We start from the raw sequence: 18429 nt of genomic DNA, 5'->3' as shown, positions 1-18429 counted from the left end.
GTGGTAGTAACAGCGCCCTCTAGTGGCCCAAAATACCTCCACGCTGTGCCTGCCTTAACTGCCTTCCAGAGGGGCCCCCAGAGACCAGAGCCTCAGGCTTGTGTTGACGTACACGTTTGCGTTTGTCTAACCCCTTCCCTCGATCTACATGAGATTTGAACCCAGTAATATAACTAAATCCACAACTATCTGCCGTGTGTTCACGTGTACCCAAAGCCTAGATCACTGCTGTCCGTAGAAATACAACGTGAGACAAAGGCGAACCACATATATAACTTTGTCCCTGTCCCTGGAAAAGGAAAGGAAAAAGACGGAATTAATTTTGATAACGTGTTTTATTTAACTCAACACATCAAAATATCATCCTTTCAACAGGTCATCTGTATAAAATTATTAATGAGATAGTTTAGATTTTTTCATCGGAAGCCTTTGAAATCCAATATGCAGTTTACAGTTGTGACACATGTCAATCAGAACATTGAATTTTCATTGGAAATACTTACCTGTATTTTATGTACTTCATAAATTTCACAGCTGAAAAAGCAGTTTCACATATCTGCATTTTTCCAATCATACCTAAAAGCTTTCCAATGACTGAATCAAGTAATAGTTTTGAAATTTAAATGTAAGTTAAACTTAAAATTTAAAATTCAGTTCCTCAGTCAGACTATTGACATTGCAAGGGCTCCACAGTCACATATGGTTAGTGGCTCCTGAACTGGACAGTGCAGGCTAGATCATGAAAACAGTAGCAGGAAGAAAGCACGCCCTTGTGAAAAGGCCTATCTCCCTGTGGAAGAGAATTATTCATACACTTAAAGCCTCTGGCCAAGGTTTCCCGAGTGAGAGGGTCGAAACTTACTTGGGGCATTTGTAAGGACTGAAGATGGCGCACGCACGCCCACAGATTTGCCTTTGAAGGTCTGGGGTAGGGGCCAGGAGAGTGTATTTTGGATAAACCCAGGGACCACACTTTGAGAGTCATCGCACAGTATCTGGCAGATGTGCAATCACAGGGGTGCTATGCCCCTGGTTCCTGCTGGTTCTGGAATGTACCAGGCACTGTGTTCAACCAGGACTGCCAAAGACAGGCCCACAGGCGATCCGTTGGAGAATGGGGAGAAAAGATAAATATAGGTGTCGTTATTATTCCTTCATGTCTATTTTAGCTCACGGTTTGTGTAGTTTATACATAATTTAGTCCACATATGTTGGGAGAACATATTAAAAGATTTTTAATCAATAGGGGCAAATCCAAAAAGTTTTAGCCCTTGCGTTAAACGATCGTTCCTATCTTCAAGGAGCTTAGAGACAGGAAGATAATGTCTCAAGTGGATAACCATAAAACAGGGCAGAAGGGAATACACAGCTTAAGAAAGCTACAGCTGGAGTTCTGCCAGAGTCAGGAAACAGGAGTCCTTATTTCCAGCTGCGCTGACGAGTAAACAAGACACGGTAAACAAGTACCAGGAACCAAGACAAATAGCCTGTGAGATGGGACTTGTGGGTTCATCAAAGAAGGACAGTCTCCCAGAGGCAAGTGTAGGGTCAAAGGCGTGGAGAAGGGAGAGCGTCAGTCGTGTCTTCAGTGGAAAGAACAACTTGGCTTCTCTGAAGCAGCGTGATTATGGAGGTACCTGTGGAAATGTAGGCATTTGGACTTTATTTAGTGTTTAAAGAGGGACCATTGCTTCTCGCTGCTGTGATCATGACTTGGTTTAATAAGGATGGTGAACCTGGTACATGAGCAACAGGGCAACTTGACCTAGTCTGAGGTCCCTGCTTTCCTACATGGCCTGGATCTGGTGATCCTGAACCCCAGCTCCTGTGCCACCTGCCCTGCTGGCAACCTGGGGCAGCAGATGGATGAGGGACACCATGGTACCACCATCACGACCTGACAGGCACCGGGCTCTGCCCACAGGGCACACAGAGTCACCATTGCACTGAACCTGCACTTTTATTCCAGGGATTCCCAACGTTTGACAGGGTGGAAGCCCTGTGGCCAAGACCTCTGGGGACCAGATAAACTAAGGCTCAGAGCCAGACCTGTGGTAATGGAGGCAGCGGGCCCCACCGGCACAGGTTTTAGGATCTGGGGATCCAAAATCTTGGAGCCAAGGTTGCCCCTGAGCCCCAGACCTTTCATTTGCAGGCCTTGAAAGTTTCACAGGAAGCAGTGATGTTCCTGCACTGTCTGGCCCTGGGGGTGCACCCCCAGCAATCCTCCACGACTCCCTCCCCGCCTCCCCGGTGACCAGGCCCAACACGGCCAGCCAGCCACGGTGAGAGCACAGAGCAGCCAAGGAACAGCGCACAGCCCGCTGGCTCCAGACCCAACTGGGCAGCCCCCTGAGAAACTCCTGCACCTGCATGGGGAGAAGGTGCACCAGGCAGCTCAGAGGGGACACCTCCCAGGGTCCGAAGCATGGAGAGAAGGTGCACCAGGCAGCTCAGAGGGGACACCTCCCAGGGTCCGAAGCCTAAAGGAAGCCTGGCTATGCCGGCGCGTTCCGGAAGCGCCCCTGCCGCTGCCGGCTCAGGTCCTCAATCAGGTCCCGAAGCATCCGCGTCCAGTCGTCACCCTTCTGCAACGGGGTACAGCGCGCCTCCTTGTGCTCCAGGGCGAGGATCTCCGCGGGAGTCTCCGGGGTCAGCCCGGCAGCCAGCACGGCCTCCGGGAACTTGGCTGCAGAGGCGGGAGCCAGACAACAGCGGGGAGGGCTGCGGAGGCAGGGCAGGTGGGAACAGGGGGCGGAAGACAGAAGACAGAGGGACAGGTACAGAACGAAGGCCAGGAGGGAGAAGAAGGAACAGGGGAAGGGGAGAGGTAGGGTGCAGAGAAAGAGAGAGAGAAAAAGACGTGTTTGGTCCCTTGAACTTATCTCTGCAAGCAAATTGCTCCTCCTTGTTGGAGGCCCAGCTCCCCCTTCCAGGACCACAGTCTCAAGACACAGTTCCACGCAGCACCCATCATGCTCATAAAAGCCATCTGTGGGACTTCCCTGGCGGTCCAGTGGTTAAGACTCTGTGCTTCCACTGCAGGGGGGCATGGGTTCCATCCCTGGTCAGGGAACTAAGATCCCGCATGCAGCAAGGGGCAGCCAAAAAAAGAAAATGTCCATTTGTTCACATTCCTCTCTCTCCTGCTTGGGGAAGACGAGGACCCCTGAAAGCCAAGGGGTCCCCCCGACACACAGGCACCCACCACCTGTACCTGGGCTGCCTCCTGTCCACCTGCTGGTAATGGTAGCTCACAGCCACGGCCGAGTGAGGGCACAGCAAGTACTGGTTCTCTTCCCAGCAGCGGCCCATGGTCTGGGTGATAGCCTCGTCTGACACTGACTGAGAAATTACTGCCTCTGAAAGCTGACAGGTTTCAGGGTCAGAGGGGTGGGAATCAGGGCTGAGGGGAAGTGGGGAAAACGGGAGAAAATTCCCACCACATAACATAGCCAGATATGCACCAGAAACACGAATGAAACGTTCAGACTGAATGGCTCAGATCCAGCTCAGAGAAAAATTTGGTTTCCCACGTTTCCCAGTTTTAAATGGATTCACTCAAGTTAGGGGAAGGATACCTTTGAGTTTCAGGTCAACACATTTAGTTAGAATTTGGCTCATGAATCAGCAAATTAGTGTATGTAGTCTTGTTCGACAACGGGACAGAACACAGGGTAAGGGCACTCAAGCCTTCCTGCTGCTTTGTTGTTGGCACGCCCCCTTCCTGTGGATGTGAGAATAGCTTCCCGTCAGTTCCCCCCCAGCTCTTGTGGCACCTCCTTTAGGAAAACTCCCCACTACCTTTAGACGGAGGAAGACTCCCTTCTCAGTACTCCCTCGGTGTAGATGGTTTATTTGATCATTCTCTGAAAATTCACTGCATGCTTACAATGTGCCAAAAACCCTGCATATACTCAACTGCAACCAATAGAGACCAGAGGGGATTATAAATTGTTTAGATACCTTCCTGACCCATTAGGGTTCACAGAAGACAATGCATGTGTTTTATTTATCTTTGTATCTCCAGCACCAAGCATAGCTCCTGACTCATGGTCAATATGTAATATGAATGAGTGAATGAATGGATGAATGAATGCTGCTCCAGCAGTTGGAATATCTTCTACGTGTACAGCGGGGGAGAGAACGAAGAACTGGGGGATATGGTGTCTGTCTTCATGGAGCACCTCATTTACATGAGGAGAAGGATTGTGGATGTCAATACAAACCATTAAATAAGTTGAACTTTGGCTGTGTTACGGTCCGAATGTTTGTGTCCCTCCCAAGTTTATATGTTGAAGCCCTAATCCCAATATGATGGTATTTGGAGGTGGGGCCTTTGGGAGGTAATTAGGTCATGAGGGTGGAGCCCTCATGAATCAGATTAGCGTCTTTATAAGAAGAGGTCAGAGGGCTAGCTAAATCTCCTTCCACATATGAGAAGGCAGACAACTGCAACCCAGAAGAGGGCCCTCACCAGAACTCAACCACGGCACCCTGACCTCAGTCCTCCAGTCTCCAGAACTGTGAGAAGTACATTTGTGTTGTTTCTAAGTCACCAGTCTGTGGTACTTTGTTATAGCAGTCCAAACTAATTAAGGCAGGTTGCATCAAAAGAAGCATAGATTCCAGAAGACAGAAATTCCACTCCAGTCTGTGTGGGTGTATCTAGTTCTGGAGACAACCCTTTAAGATGGACATTGACCACTGAAAATTACGTCATGTAAGGGACAGCTAAAGGAAGGCTTAGCAGGTAAACGAAGATTCTCTTTAAGTATGGGAATCAGATGGCTCACCAGTGCACAAGCTAAGAAGTAACAGGTTCTAGCTTGATATAAAGACCTTCATAATGATTACAGCTGATGTGAGGTAGTGAGGTCCTAGGCACTGGAGATATACACAGTCTGGATGACGATTTGGTGGGAATGTGGCAGAGAAAATTAAAAGCAAATTCAACATATGAAATTCTTTTTTTATATTAAATAAGTTTTCATCGCCAGGTTACCTTAAAATAAAAGCAATCCCTCCCTAGGCTCCTACCCATCTGAGGAGATAAAATTTCTCCTTCTTTCTTTTTTTTTTTTTTTAAAAAAAGCTAATAGAACAATAGTCTCTGCTCATACTGGATGGGAAAAGTGGCTTCCAGTTATTATTGGAAATCAACAATAATAAATAAAAACAACAGTTAATATATTAAGCCCTATACTGCCAGGCAGTATACAAAGTTCTTCATGGGTATTATTTGACTTAAAATTCAACAATGCTATGAGGCAGGCATTCTCTTTATCCCCATTTTATAGATGAGGAAATTGAAGCACGGAATTTAAGAAACTGGTCCAAGGTCTCACAGCTGGCTTGGAGTTAAGCCCCACCTGACTCTAAACCAATAACCTCTACTGCCTCTCCTCATTCAACAAAGAAATCCACATGAAGTGACTGCAGGTGTGCCAGGCTCATAGTAGGTACTCAAGAAACAAGCATCCCCTTTCCTCGAACAGATTTTCAAACCCCAAGCCTGGCCTTGTGGCTGCACCCTTTCCCTTCTCCATGGTGTATGGGTGGTAACTGACCTTGCTGTGCAATTCCTTGGGCAGACTCACACTTTGGGTCCTTTCAAACTGCTCCATGAGGGCTCTTGTCACCTGGCTGTCAGAGCCAGAGAGCAGCCAGAAGATCCTCTCCATGTTGTACGGCACCTGGGCAGAAAGGCAGGGTCCCGAGGGCCACGCTGACCTCAGCCCTTGTCCACCTCCACCCAACCAACACCTGGGTCAGACCTGCACATCGCCTCACAGGCCCCACCTGAATGTCCATAGCTGATGCCAAGGTTGGTTTGACGGCCTCAGACAGAGAGAAGTCTCCCCGCTGGACGGTCCTGTGGATGATGTCATTGGAGTTCACTGCCACGACCAGGTGGATGGGCAGGCCCATCTTCTGAGCGATGAAGCCAGCTTAAGAGAGGAGAACAGTGGTTTCTTAGACACAACACCAAAAGCACAAACAACACAAGAAAAAAAAGTAGATAGGGCTTCCCTGGTGGCACAGTGGTTGAGAATCTGCCTGCCAATGCAGGGGACACGGGTTCGAGCCCTGGTCTGGGAAGATCCCACATGCCGCGGAGCAACTAGGCCCGTGTGCCACAACTACTGAGCCTGTGCGTCTGGAGCCTGTGCTCCGCTACGAGAGGCCGCGACAGTGAGAGGCCCACGCACCGCGATGAAGAGTGGCCCCCGCTAGCTGCAACTAGAGAAAGCCCACGCACAGAAAGGAAGACCCAACACAGCCAAAAATAAATAAATTAATAAATTAAATTAAAATAAAAGACCCATTGCTTACTCTAGATTATAAAAAAAAAAAAGTAGATAAATTGGACTTCATCAAAATTAAGAAGATTTTGTGCTTTTGGAAGCTTTTGTGCTTCAAAGGAGACTATCAAGAAAATGAAAAGACAACCCACAGAAGAGGAAAAACTATTTGCAAATCATATACCTGACATAGGACTTGAAGCCAGAATATATAAAGATTTCTTACAACTCAACAATAAAAATAACCCAATTAAAAATTAGGCAAAGGACTTGAGTACATATTTCTCCAAAGAAGATATACAAATAGCCAATGAACACATGAAAAGATGCTCAACATCATTAGTCATCAGGAAAACACAAACCAAAACCCCAGTGACATACCACTTCATACCCACTAGGATGGCTAGAATCAAAATGATAGATAATAACAAGTCTTGGTCAGGATGTGGAGAAACTGGACCCCCCCCCCCATACACTGTTGGCTGGAGTGTAAAATGGTGCAGCCACTTCAGAAAACAGTCCAGCAGTTTCTCAAAAAGTTAAGCACAGAGTTCCAATATGACCCAGAAATCCACTCCTAGTTTCTATATACTCAAGATAACTGAAAGCAGGTCCTAAGCACAAATGTTCATAGCAGCATTATTCATAACGACTAAAAAACGGAAACAATCCAAATGTGCATTAACTGATAAATGCATAAACACAATGTGCTATAGCTATACAATAGACTAGTATTCAGCCATAAAAAGGAATAAAGTACTGATACATGCTACAACATAGATGAGCGTTGAAAACATTACACTAAGTGAAGGAAGGTCAGATATTGGATGATTCTATTTACATAAAATGTCCAGAATAGGAAAATCTATAGAGACGAAATAGATTAGTGGCTGCCTAAAGCTGGGAGGGATGAGAGGAAATGGAGAATGACTGCTAAAGGAACAGGACTTTCTTTTAGGGTGAGGAAAATGTTCTAAAACTGATTATGGTGATGGCCGCACAAATCTGTATATACTAAAAACTATTAAGTTATATACTTGAAGTGGGTGAATTGTATGATATGTGAATCATAGAGCAATGAAGCCGTTACAAAAAAAAGAAGGAAAGAGTAGGAGAAGGTGACTGTGCCCTGACACTGTTCCCGTGCTCGCCACCATTTGCAGAAGAGAAAATGGAGGTTCTGAGAAGTTGAAATGACCCATCCAAAGCCTGCTAAGTGGCAGACTAAGGATTTGAACTAGGTCTGTCTAAGTCTAGAGCGCATGCTGAGTCCCCTGACTCAGTCTCCTAGAACCAGCGCCCTCAGACTGCGTCCTCTGGAAAGGGACTGAGGGGGCACACAGAAGCCCTAATAGCGGTGTCTATTTGCATGGAACAAACAAGGAATTCCTCACCCTGAAAGATGGAAAGCCCAGAAAGGCAACGTAGTTTGGGGGAAGCTTCCTACTGCCATGAATGGCTTATCTCTGATGAGTAGGTGAAAGGGGTTAAGGATAACCGCACCACCCAACATCACTCTTAATTTTGCAAAGCACATTCACAGTCTTATTTCACGTGATCCTCAGTAAACATCATGATATCCTTGTATGACAGAGGAGCGACGGAGGCTCAAGGGATCCAGGGGCTTCAGGTCAAGCAGCTGGTTCCTGATGGAGCAGGGCTAGATCAGAGTCCCCTCTGCAAACAGTGCTTTTGTGCCAGGCACTGCGGCAGATACCGGGACGTGTGCAGGTGGCATCGCTCCCTGGAGGGTGATGCAAATGGGCAGCCATGGATGGGGAAGAAGGCCGAGCCATCCTTGTCTAACAGCCAGCCTGCCGTTCTTTCCATCCCTGTGTTAGCTGTAGTCAGGGAGACTCCTGACCGCTAAGATACTTTCATGGTCTCACCTAAGCTGTCCTGGACGCCCATCAGAAGCGATGCCACTAACGGAACCATCAGAAAACAAGTCATGCCAATCAGGAGGCATGCTTGTGAGGATTCAGGCTCTGGAGCCAGCCTGCCTGGGCTGCCATCCTGGCTCTGGGACTGACTGCTGTGTAACCAGGGGCAGGCTGACCAACTTCTCTGTGCCTCAACTTTCTCGTTATAAAATGGAAATAATAGTATCGTCCCCCTCATAGGCGCATGTGAGGATTTAAGGGGTTAATATGAGAGAAGCACTTAGAGCAGTACCTGATGCATACTCAGTGCTTGATAAATGTTAAGTATTATTATAGGAAATGATTTGAATGCCACGTAGCTCTATTGCTCTTGACCCTCATAAAGTTCACAGACACGCATAAAGAATCTTATTTCTGCGAGAGATATGATAAGTGTTCCAATCTTTGATAGCTGAGGAGCTGAATCTAAGAGACAAGACGTTTAGCGAGTAAAGGACAGAACTGGCACAGAAGCCTAAGTCCAGGACTCTTTCCACATCACGCGGTCTCCAGGGAAAACACGCCGTGCCAGGCGAGCCCTTATCTTCAGAGCGGGCAGCTGGCTGGAGCTGGGAGGAAAGTCCACGTTCCTGGCAGAGGGCACTGCCAGCCGGGCCAGCGGCTGAACCTTGGCCTAGTCTCCCCACGTTCTGCTGAGCAAACACATCAGATCAGGCATCCGGAGCACCTCGGGGTTAACCCATCCTCCTTCCCCTGTGGCAAGAGGCCAGGATGTCACCCCCAGGGAGTTGGGGGCAAGTTTTCTGGAAGCTTCTTGTGTGTCATTTCCCATCACTTAGGACCCAACCTTTATCCTCAACCAAAGTGCAGCTGGGAGGACGGGGACCACAGGCGTTTTTCTGGAAAGCCCATTTCCGCCCAGGGGTCTCCTTACCTGCGAGGTTACCGGCAGCCCCCGATGGTACAACCACCTCCACGGGGGGCAGTGGGTGCAAGTCTAAGGTTGGTGCACACCGGAAATAAGCGAAGAAGTGGTGGGCCATTTGCACGAGGACCCGGGACCAGTTGATGGAATTCAGACTCATCAGACTGTGCTCCTTGACAAAGGCCACGTCGGCAAACACGGCCTTGATGGGCTCGTCCAGCTCATCGCTGTTCCCCTCCACTGTCAGAGGAGAGAGGAGAGGGAGTTATCATGAAGAACCCCCCGGGGGCCAGCACGTGCCCATAAGGTCAGCATGTACTCCTGGGCTGAGACCATCCTGCTGGGACCTTCACTCAAACCATGTCTCATATCCTTGGGGTCACATTTCCAATGTTTCTACCATTATCTAAAATGAAAGAAAATGTCAGCTTTCTGGGATATTGGGGGAGAATTCCTCTTTGTATTCCATGCCCTCTTCCCCAGTCTCCGGGGATGGTTTATCAGATTGTGAGATGGTGAGAGGCTGGGCTTTACTTCACCGTCCTCCATCAGGGGCTGGAGGGAAAGAGTCGCTCTTCCCACGTGGGTCCCTAGTCCAAGTTGCATCCCTCAACCCAGCCCAACCAGCAATCCAGCCAATATTGTTCTCTTGTCTGAAACCTGGGTCTGTTTCTCCACTGGGTCCAGACTTGGAGGACGGTGGGGGAAGATTATCAGGGGAAATGCCAGAGTAGGCACCGAGGTTATTTTTTTTTTTAAATAAATTTGTTTATTTATTTATTTATGGCGGAGTTGGGTCTTTGTTGCTGCGCACGGGCTTTCTCTAGTTGCGGCGAGCGGGGGTTACTCTTCGTTGCCGTGCGCGGGCTTCTCACCACGGTGGCTTCTCTTGTTGCGGAGCACGGGCTCTAGGTGCTCGGGTTTGCGGCATGCGGGCTCAGTAGTTGTGGCTCGCGGGCTCTAGAGCACAGGCTCAGTGGTTGTGGCGTACGGGCTTAGTTGCTCCACGGCATGTGGGATCTTCCGGGACCAGGGCTCGAACCCGTGTCCCCTGCACTGGCAGGCGGATTCTTAACCACTGTGCCACCAGGGAAGGCCGGCACTGAGGTTCCTATTCATTCCACCCTTCATCGTGTAGCAGTAATGAGGCTGCAGGACTGACTCCAGATCCATGTATAGGGGGGATATTTGCTGGGGTGCTAGGAAAAGATTCACTGTTTTTAAGAGAGAGCCACAGGAAGAGAGACTTGGTTACCTTCAGTAACCATCATATGCCACACGAGGAATGAGGCTGAATGGAAGACGGAGCAGAGAACCTGGCTCCAGTGAACCAGCCAGTCGGGAGCCTATCCCACCTCTAGACTTCCAGGGACATGAGCTGAAGACTGTCCCTGTTCAAGCCAGTCTGAGTTAGATTTTCTGTTACTTCCAACCAAAAACATCCCAAGTAATATGTAACTAGCTCTTGCTGACTATCCCGTGCTTAAGAAGAACCAGGTATACAATGTATATGGAAATGCATGACTTTAGAAAACATTAGTGTCCAACACACAGCAACCCAGGTGGCCCATCTCTACTCCCGGAGCTCACCAGCCCAACAGAAAACACATGCCCACCGTTAGCTCCCGAACTAACACACGTCCTCCTGGAAACCAAATCAGAAGATTCCAGAAAGGAAGGGAAGAATTTGAACAGTCCCGTTTTAGAAACAAAAGCTAACTCCTTTAAAGGTTCCTTTCTTATTTTCTTTCTTTCTTTCTTCTTTTTAAAATTTTTTGGCCATGCCACACAGCATGCGGGATCTTAGTTCCACAGCCAGGGTCGAACCCACGCCACCTATGCTGGAAGCGCGGAGTCTTAACCACTGGACCACCAGGGAAGTCCCTGCCACTATTTTTCAAATGGGCACCATTCTCCACCCCATGGTCAGGATGCTTCTACACATGCCCTTAGGTCAAAGCCTCCCAACATCTGTGTACAAGGAGAGAAGGGCAGATTAGAGGTACGAAAAGCTCTTCTCTGCTTTGATTCTAGGTAAAGACAGTCCTAGATTCATAAATAGCAATTTTGGTGCTTAGGGTGTAACAGGGACACTCAGGAACCTGAACCTTGTACATTAAAATCTTGTCGTGACTGCAGGAAAATGCAGCCAGATATGGGTAATTCATTACTAAGGCTAATGTGTAAGATTTTTGCCAACACCCGCCTCAGCTAAACCATAAACTTTTCAGTGGAATGCGTACGTGCTTGCTAAAGAAAAGAGTAGAAGGGGCTTTTTGTTTGCTCTTGAACAAATAGACAAAGAATATTCATGCTACTCCCATGGGTAAGGTTCGTCCTCACTGTTCTTTTGGTCCCTGACAAAATTGGTGTTCTATAAAAACATCATCTATGGGATCATAACAGGAGGCCAGGCCAGTTATAGAAGGAAGGTTTTCTGTCACTATATTTGCTGTCCTGCCAGGTGAGTGACCAAACCAAGCCAGGCCACCTGGACAGCTTGCCCAAGGCCACAGTGCACAAAACCTCACCAAGACCCCTACTGCTCATATTCCAACCCCTTCCTTGGGGCTACCTGGGGTGTAGTAGGGTGTCAGAGGTAGAAATAAAAAATAAAAAGTATGACTCCACTCAAACCCATCCCGCCTTCCTACACTCTTGAACTCCGTAATGATTAGACGCACTCAGAACAGATGGCCAGACATTAAGGAGATGGCTTTTTGCCTCTCTGCAAACACAAAACCCTATGATTCGGGATGTGGCTCAGGAAGGGGGGTCACTAGCGATGGTTCCCACTGAGTAGCTTCTTATTTTAAATACTGAGACCTGCTAACCAAGTGCATAGCTTAGTTGGTTCAACACTGCAAGGGAGGGCATGAGCTGCCAACATGCAACAGCACATTCTCTTAAAAATAATTATTAAACGTGTTTTTGCCATCTGAACTTCAGTGCCCTGGGACAGAACCCAAGTCAGTTGGCTCAGGCTATGACTCTGGGTAGCTGCCTGTAGATATGGACCAGCAGGGTGCACATGCAGGGAAGTGGCATTCTTTGGGGTATGATTTTCAACCTGCACTTCCTCGGTTGTACTGTCAGTATTGGTTTAGGCACCTGTCACCTCCAGTAGTTTCTGAAACTGTGTAGCCACGAGCCTGCTCAGTGCTAAGTCAAGGCATACACCAGCCTCTAAATATGACTGATGAAGGAAGGGAAGGAGAGAGAAAGGGGAGGAGGAAGGATGGTCAGCTAGTCGATTGACTAGTTTTGTTCCAGCCCATCTCCCAAAACAGACCACTCGAGGCAAAGCCATGCTGTCCCCGGAGCCTCTGTCCCAGCACTCACCTCCAAACACGTGGACATTCTCTCTCAGCACTGTCGTCATCTGGAGCTCCTGAATCTTTGTGCAGCGACCTTTGGGCAGCAGAACAATGATGTCCACGTTCTCTGCCCCCTGAACACTCTCGATAGCAGCACTCCCTGTGTCCCCAGAAGTGCCTGGATGGGAAGAAGGAGGAACCCTCCTCTTTAGGACGAGGGAGATGGAGAAGGAAAGCAATGGCCCCTAAAGCACTGTTGCCAAATGAGGCAATATCCTGGAGGGTAGGAACCCAGTACTTAATCTGGGGTCCTTGAACCTCCAAGGGGTCCACGGATAGAAATCAGGGCATCTGTGAGCTTGGCGCCATACCTTCTGTGTATTTTATGTATTTAAAATATTATTCTAAGAAGGTTCCACAGCCTCCACCAGACTGTCAAAAGGGTCTGTGGCACAAGAAAAGTTTAAGAACCCTGCTCTATAAATTAGGAGGCTGGGATTACCATATACACATTATTATACATAAAATAGATAACCAACAAGGACCTACTGTAGAGCACAGGGAACTGTCCTCAGTATTTTGTAATAACCTATAAGGGAAAAGAATCTGAAAAAGAATAGATAGATAGATAGATAGATAGTTAATGTATAACTGAATCACTGTGCTGTACACACACACACACACACAGTACTATAAATCAACCATACTTCAATTTAAGAAAAAGAACCCTGCTCTGGAAGAACCAATAACACACTCCCCGAGAGACATCAGTGGAGGGCATCCTGTGGGCGGACCCTGGCAAGCTGGGGCACGGTAGGGCTCCAGGGCGCACGGCCATGATACACACCTACAACCACGGTGATGTGTTTCTTCCTCTTCTCCAGGAAGTACTGCAGGAACTGTGCTGTGCAGCACAGGGACAGGTCCTTAAACGCGTAGGTGACCCCATGCCACAGCTCCAGCACGTTCAGCCCATTCCTCAGTCTGGATAGATGGACCACCTCTTTGTGTCGGAATCTGCTGAAGGCTCGGTCGATCAGATCTGCGAGGGGAGAGAGGGGACGTTGGACGGTGATTAAAGGCCATTCTCTTGTCCCTCAAGTTCACTCTCAGTCTCTTTACACTTTTACATTTGAAGTTTCTTTCCCTTGTTACCAGATAAAAAGACCAGAAAGTTTTATCACAAAGGATACTGTGTATGAATATAATTGTTTAATCCTAGGAAAAATGTCTGAAAAGGCATGAACTAAACTGTTCATGGATTCCTCATAGTAATGGCCCCAGAGACCAGAATTGGTGCTGTAAGACTTTCATTTTTCACTTTATAAATTTCTTCATCATTTGGATTTCTTGTGTGCATGTATTCCAATGAGATTCAATTAAACAATTGCATAAGAAACAAAGCAAATGTCTCATCTCTTCTAATTTTCCTTCCTAAAGACAGAGACTTATTTGTTTGTTTTTGTATTACTTAATCTCACACCTGTGATGCCAGCACCTTGAGATGGTTTACTTAGAATCCTACCTAAGGCTAAGGTCATCTAGAGTAGTGTTTCTGAAACTTTAATTAGTGAACCAATCACCTGGGATCTTAAAATGCAGGTTTGGGGTCTGTAGGTCAGAGAAGTCTGAGAATTCTAATATGTACCCAGGCAACACCATCAGTGCGGGTCATCGAACTACATTTTGAGTCCTCTTCTTCTCAGCCCCAAACTCTCACCATTACATTTGGTCCACAGACCAGCAGCACTATTAGCATCTGGACATTTGATAGGAATGTAGAATTCTCGGGTCCACCCTAGATCTACTGAATCAGAATCTGCACTTTAAAGATATTCCCACAGAGAATCTGTAGGCACATAACAGTCTGAAATGAGCTGGACCAAAACACTCTCAAAGTCCCTTCTGGAATTACCATTAAAGGAGATAAAACAGCAATCTGAGGGTCTGGGTGTTTTATATGCAGGAAGGAAATACCCCACATTCAAGCATCTCAGGACAATAGCGAAATCCCTTGAAAGGGTTTTTAAAAAATAAGCAAAAAAAAAAAAAAAAATCTCCACAGATCACTTTGGCATTCATCTCACTGGAGGTGGGAGCTGGAATGAATGAACACTTCGGGGATATTTCCAATTCTGGGATTCCAGAGTCTGGAAAAAACTCCAAAGTTTCAGAAATGTGGCTAGGGACCTCCTAGGGGTTAAATGATGGATTTGCAACTCCATGGTGGGCTGGGCTGGCAGAAGAGTGAGATGGGAGAGTAGAAAGGCAGGGTCTGCTCACCATTTAAGTCATCTCTTGGAAGGAGCTCGGGGCCAATGAAGAGGCTGCACAGCTCCTTCACCAGGCTGGGGTAGGAGACCACACTCCACTGACGCAGGGTGTCTCTGTCCAGCTGAGGCAGCTTCTCGGGCATGTAGAGGCCCCCATCCGGAGCATAGCCAGAGAAAAGGGCCCCTTCAAAGTCAACCCGTGGGGCCATCCCCCGAGTACTGACGTACCACATGATCCTGGAGGCCTGCAGAGGGAACAGTCCCAGAGACACTTGATCTCCAAGCTCAGTACGCCAGGGGACAATGCTGAAGTACACCCAGCCCCTTCGGCTAGCCCCTGGGCCATGATCCATGGGAGGCTGGGGCTCTGTGACATCTCAGGCCAGCTTCACCTGAGACTGCACAAATCCTGACCTCTCCAATCAAAATGAGGTCATTCTACTGAACTACTGCCACGGGAGAGGGGGTACTGGGGCATTCTGGGAAAGGAGAACACTTGATCCTCACTGATGAGGAAGAAGTCCTTGGGGTGCGGAGAAGGAATAACAATAATAAGGCACGTGTCATTTTGATACCCCCCTCGATAAGGAGAGGATGACACACTTGATTACACTCCCTTTTGAGAGATGTATCTACTTCTGCTAAAAAAATAATCATCACCTTCCATGGATTTTTAGCAATGCTGCCTATAACCTAATGGTTCTCCACTCTGGTAGTCTGTTGCAATCAGCCTGGGAGTGTTTAAAAAAAATACCCCTACTTGGGACTCTACCTGGATCAATTAAATTGAAATCTCTACATGAGGCTCCTTGGGTGGGTCTAATATGCAGCAAGGATGAAGAATAGGGTGGCCAACCCATCCCAGTTTGCCCGGGACTTTCCTAGTTTTAAAACTGAAAGCCCCAAGTCCCAGGAAACCCCTCAGTCCCAGGAAAACTAGTACGGTTAGTCATCCCAGGTGAAAAGCAGTGGCCTACCTCTCAGCCCGATCCTAAAATAGTTAGAAGTGCTGATATGCTACCCTTACTATCATCTGGCCCGGCTAACTGGTCCTGTCTGGATGCAGAACTCTGATTAGCATGGAAGGGGATAGGGTCCAAGGGCACCCCAGGCCTAACTCTGGTCACACTTCACATCAGTTAGGTTCCCAGGAGCCAAGAACCATGTTAAGCCGCTAGGCTTGAGCTCGGAACACCTTTCTCTGGATCATGGCTGTGAATTCTGATTATAAATCCCCACAACACCTCTGGGGATGAATTTGACTAGACATAGCTCTCAGTACCAGCTTGGACTTCTGTGCCAGGGCCAGAGGGGAACCCCTGCCCTCTGGGGACAAAGCCACCTGAAGCCTTCCACCTATGAGAAAGGGAATGAGCTAGCATTGACCTGGAGGAATTCTGGTTCCCTAGACTGTGACTCTGACACATCTGAGCCCAGAGCAAGTCCTACATGGGCTGCCCTGTGCCACGCCCAAGCCTACGAACACGAATGCATCCAACTTTGAGAGGCAGAGACAAGTTGAATTGTCCAAATCATGAATCTTTTGAAAGTGAAAGTGGACGTTATTCATAATTACGCTGAGACAACGGGGATAAACCAGAACCGTCTCAGGCAAACTGGGACATATCACCTTGTATAGGGGTGCTCGGCACAGAAATGAAATCAGGCAACTCCAAAAGCCAACTGCAGGGAGTACGCAAAGAAGGCCCAGTGTCTCACAAACACAACAGGGTGGGAGGGCACAGGGCTAGCAGTGCCTTCAAGGAAATGAGTAATTTCTGTAACTCTGTGGCAAGGGTTAAAGCCAATGCATAAGACCCTGGAGTAACGGGAGGGCGGTCGTGCCTGGCCACTTCCCGGGGTCCGATTAAAGGCAAGAAGACAACCGGGCTGCCAGAGAAGCCGTGGCAAGCAGTCAGAGCTACAGAGAAGCGCGAAAGAAAATCTCTGCGGAATGCACTTTCCCAGGGCGCTGGTCTCCGTTCCCGCCTCCACCTGGCCCAGGAACAAAGGAGAGGGCCTGAGGCCGGGCTCTGCACAGGTCAGTGGGAAGAAGTGGACTGATAAGCACACGGGCGGCTGTCTGCACCAGGAAGGGCCGCCGCCGCCGTTCTATCCAAAGACCCCAAGGGGCAGCCTTCTGAGGCCAGCACGGCAAAGCTACATGCGCTATACACCACTGGGTTCAGTGTAAGGTAAACTGGAGAGAGAAGCCCAGAAGTGGAAGCCGCTGCCACAGGACGTGGAGAAGCTGACGAAAAAAAATCAGGCACTCTGGTTGGACTGCTGTATGGGGGCTGTATGGGGGCTCCAAGCATCCGACGGAGACTGAACTAAGTGGCCTCTGGCGCATGATTTTATAATTTGCCCCTGTGACTCCGCTGGGCCCTATTCCAGAGTGGAGACAGGTCAGAAAAACTCTGACCAATAATCTGGATGAAAAGCAACGGCAACAAGAGAGCGCCGCAAGACAAGGAAACGTTTCAAGAAGGGTTCCTCCAGGAGGCGAAGAGATTTCTGAGCAGGGGTGAGGCCGTGGGGAAGACTTAAACCTCTGCGGCCGAACCCCTGGCAGCCGATCGCTGACCTCGTACTGCGGCCCCTGGTGTGGAGGCCCCGATAGGCCCACGGCAGGCGCCGGCCTCTCCAAGGTCACTGGGCACCAGTCGTCCGGCTGGCCTGGTCTTGGGCCAAGACGGTTTTGATAAGGTCTTAGGGATAAGGCTCCACTCCCAGCCTCTGAAAACCCCGCAGACTTCTCAGTGTCGGGGCTCTCTGAGAATTGCAGAAATCCTGCCAAAAGTGCAAAGCATCGGGAACCCTCAACCCTCCCAGGTTCCTCCAAGTCGCAGCGCCCGAACTAGAGACAGAAGAAAGGGGTTAGGGAGGCCGATCCAGCCACGCTGAAATCCGGGTTGAGCGAAAGTTCCAGAGCTCAAAAGTCTCGCTACCGATTACCCCGGAGAGGGCGCCGCGATCGCCGGAAGAGGACCCGGAAAGGGGACCGGGGGCCGGCGCGCGCGTGCTGGAGGCTCGGCCGCTGGGGCGCCCGCTCGCGTATGGGCGGAACCCCAATCCCCGCCCCGGAATCGGCTGGTTGGGCGGGAGAGTGGGAGGGCTGTGGGGTCCGGGCCGGGCGCGTTTACCTGGTGCCAGGCTCTGGGAGTGGCGGGGCGCGGCCCGGGAGGCGGATCGGGCGCGGCGGGAGTGCCTGGTTCCGGACGTGCGCGCGGACGCGGGGGCAGCGGCCAGGCTTCCGGTCGGAGGATGAGCCGGGCCACCTGGCAGAGAGGCTAAAGGCGGAAGAAAGCGGCGTGGGAAGAGGTGGAGGAGGGAGCGGCAGGGAATGCTAACGAGAGGGAAACCATTTATTCTTCACTTAGTATGCTTTTCTGACACTTTGCTAAGCGCTTTATTCACAGTCTCGTAAATCTTCCTTGCAAGCCCCGGAAGCACCACATCGTCGCACGTTGCAGGGTAGAAAACTGAGCGCAAGATGCAAAGAAGAAAGGCCCTTATCGTCTCTGGGCTTCATGCTTCCCACCTACGAAAACTGGAAGGCTGACAAACTGTTTCTCAAACTAGGGTTAGTGAGTCAGGAATTCAGAATCCACAGGGATACGTGACATCGTATTGTAGGAAAACACTTTTTATTAAGCACAGATATATTCTAGAGTAAAATGCCTCCCCAATTTATTTTAAAGAAAAAAAGCAAGACGTGAAAAA

At 49.0% G+C, this 18429-nt stretch overlaps 1 protein-coding gene across 1 annotated transcript; it reads right to left on the bottom strand.

The window, feature by feature from the left end:
- Positions 1 to 335: 335 nt before the first annotated feature.
- THNSL2 (threonine synthase like 2) lies at positions 336 to 17357 on the bottom strand. The gene is made up of 9 exons (XM_082851546.1): positions 17291 to 17357; positions 14714 to 14948; positions 13278 to 13472; positions 12456 to 12608; positions 9123 to 9353; positions 5803 to 5951; positions 5571 to 5696; positions 3218 to 3369; positions 336 to 2724 (listed from the first exon to the last, which is right to left on the bottom strand). Exons 2-9 carry the CDS (start codon positions 14934 to 14936, stop codon positions 2499 to 2501), a joined length of 1455 nt encoding a protein of 484 aa, XP_082707672.1. The 5' UTR covers positions 14937 to 14948; positions 17291 to 17357; the 3' UTR covers positions 336 to 2498.
- Between the last annotated feature and the right edge of the window lie 1072 nt (positions 17358 to 18429).

This window comes from Leucopleurus acutus, assembly GCF_964270905.1.
Source record: "Leucopleurus acutus genome assembly, chromosome: 12".
Classification (NCBI taxonomy): Eukaryota; Metazoa; Chordata; class Mammalia; order Artiodactyla; family Delphinidae; genus Leucopleurus; species Leucopleurus acutus.
Note: the sequence above shows the minus strand (reverse complement) of the source record. Positions and strands in the feature narration are given on the sequence as shown.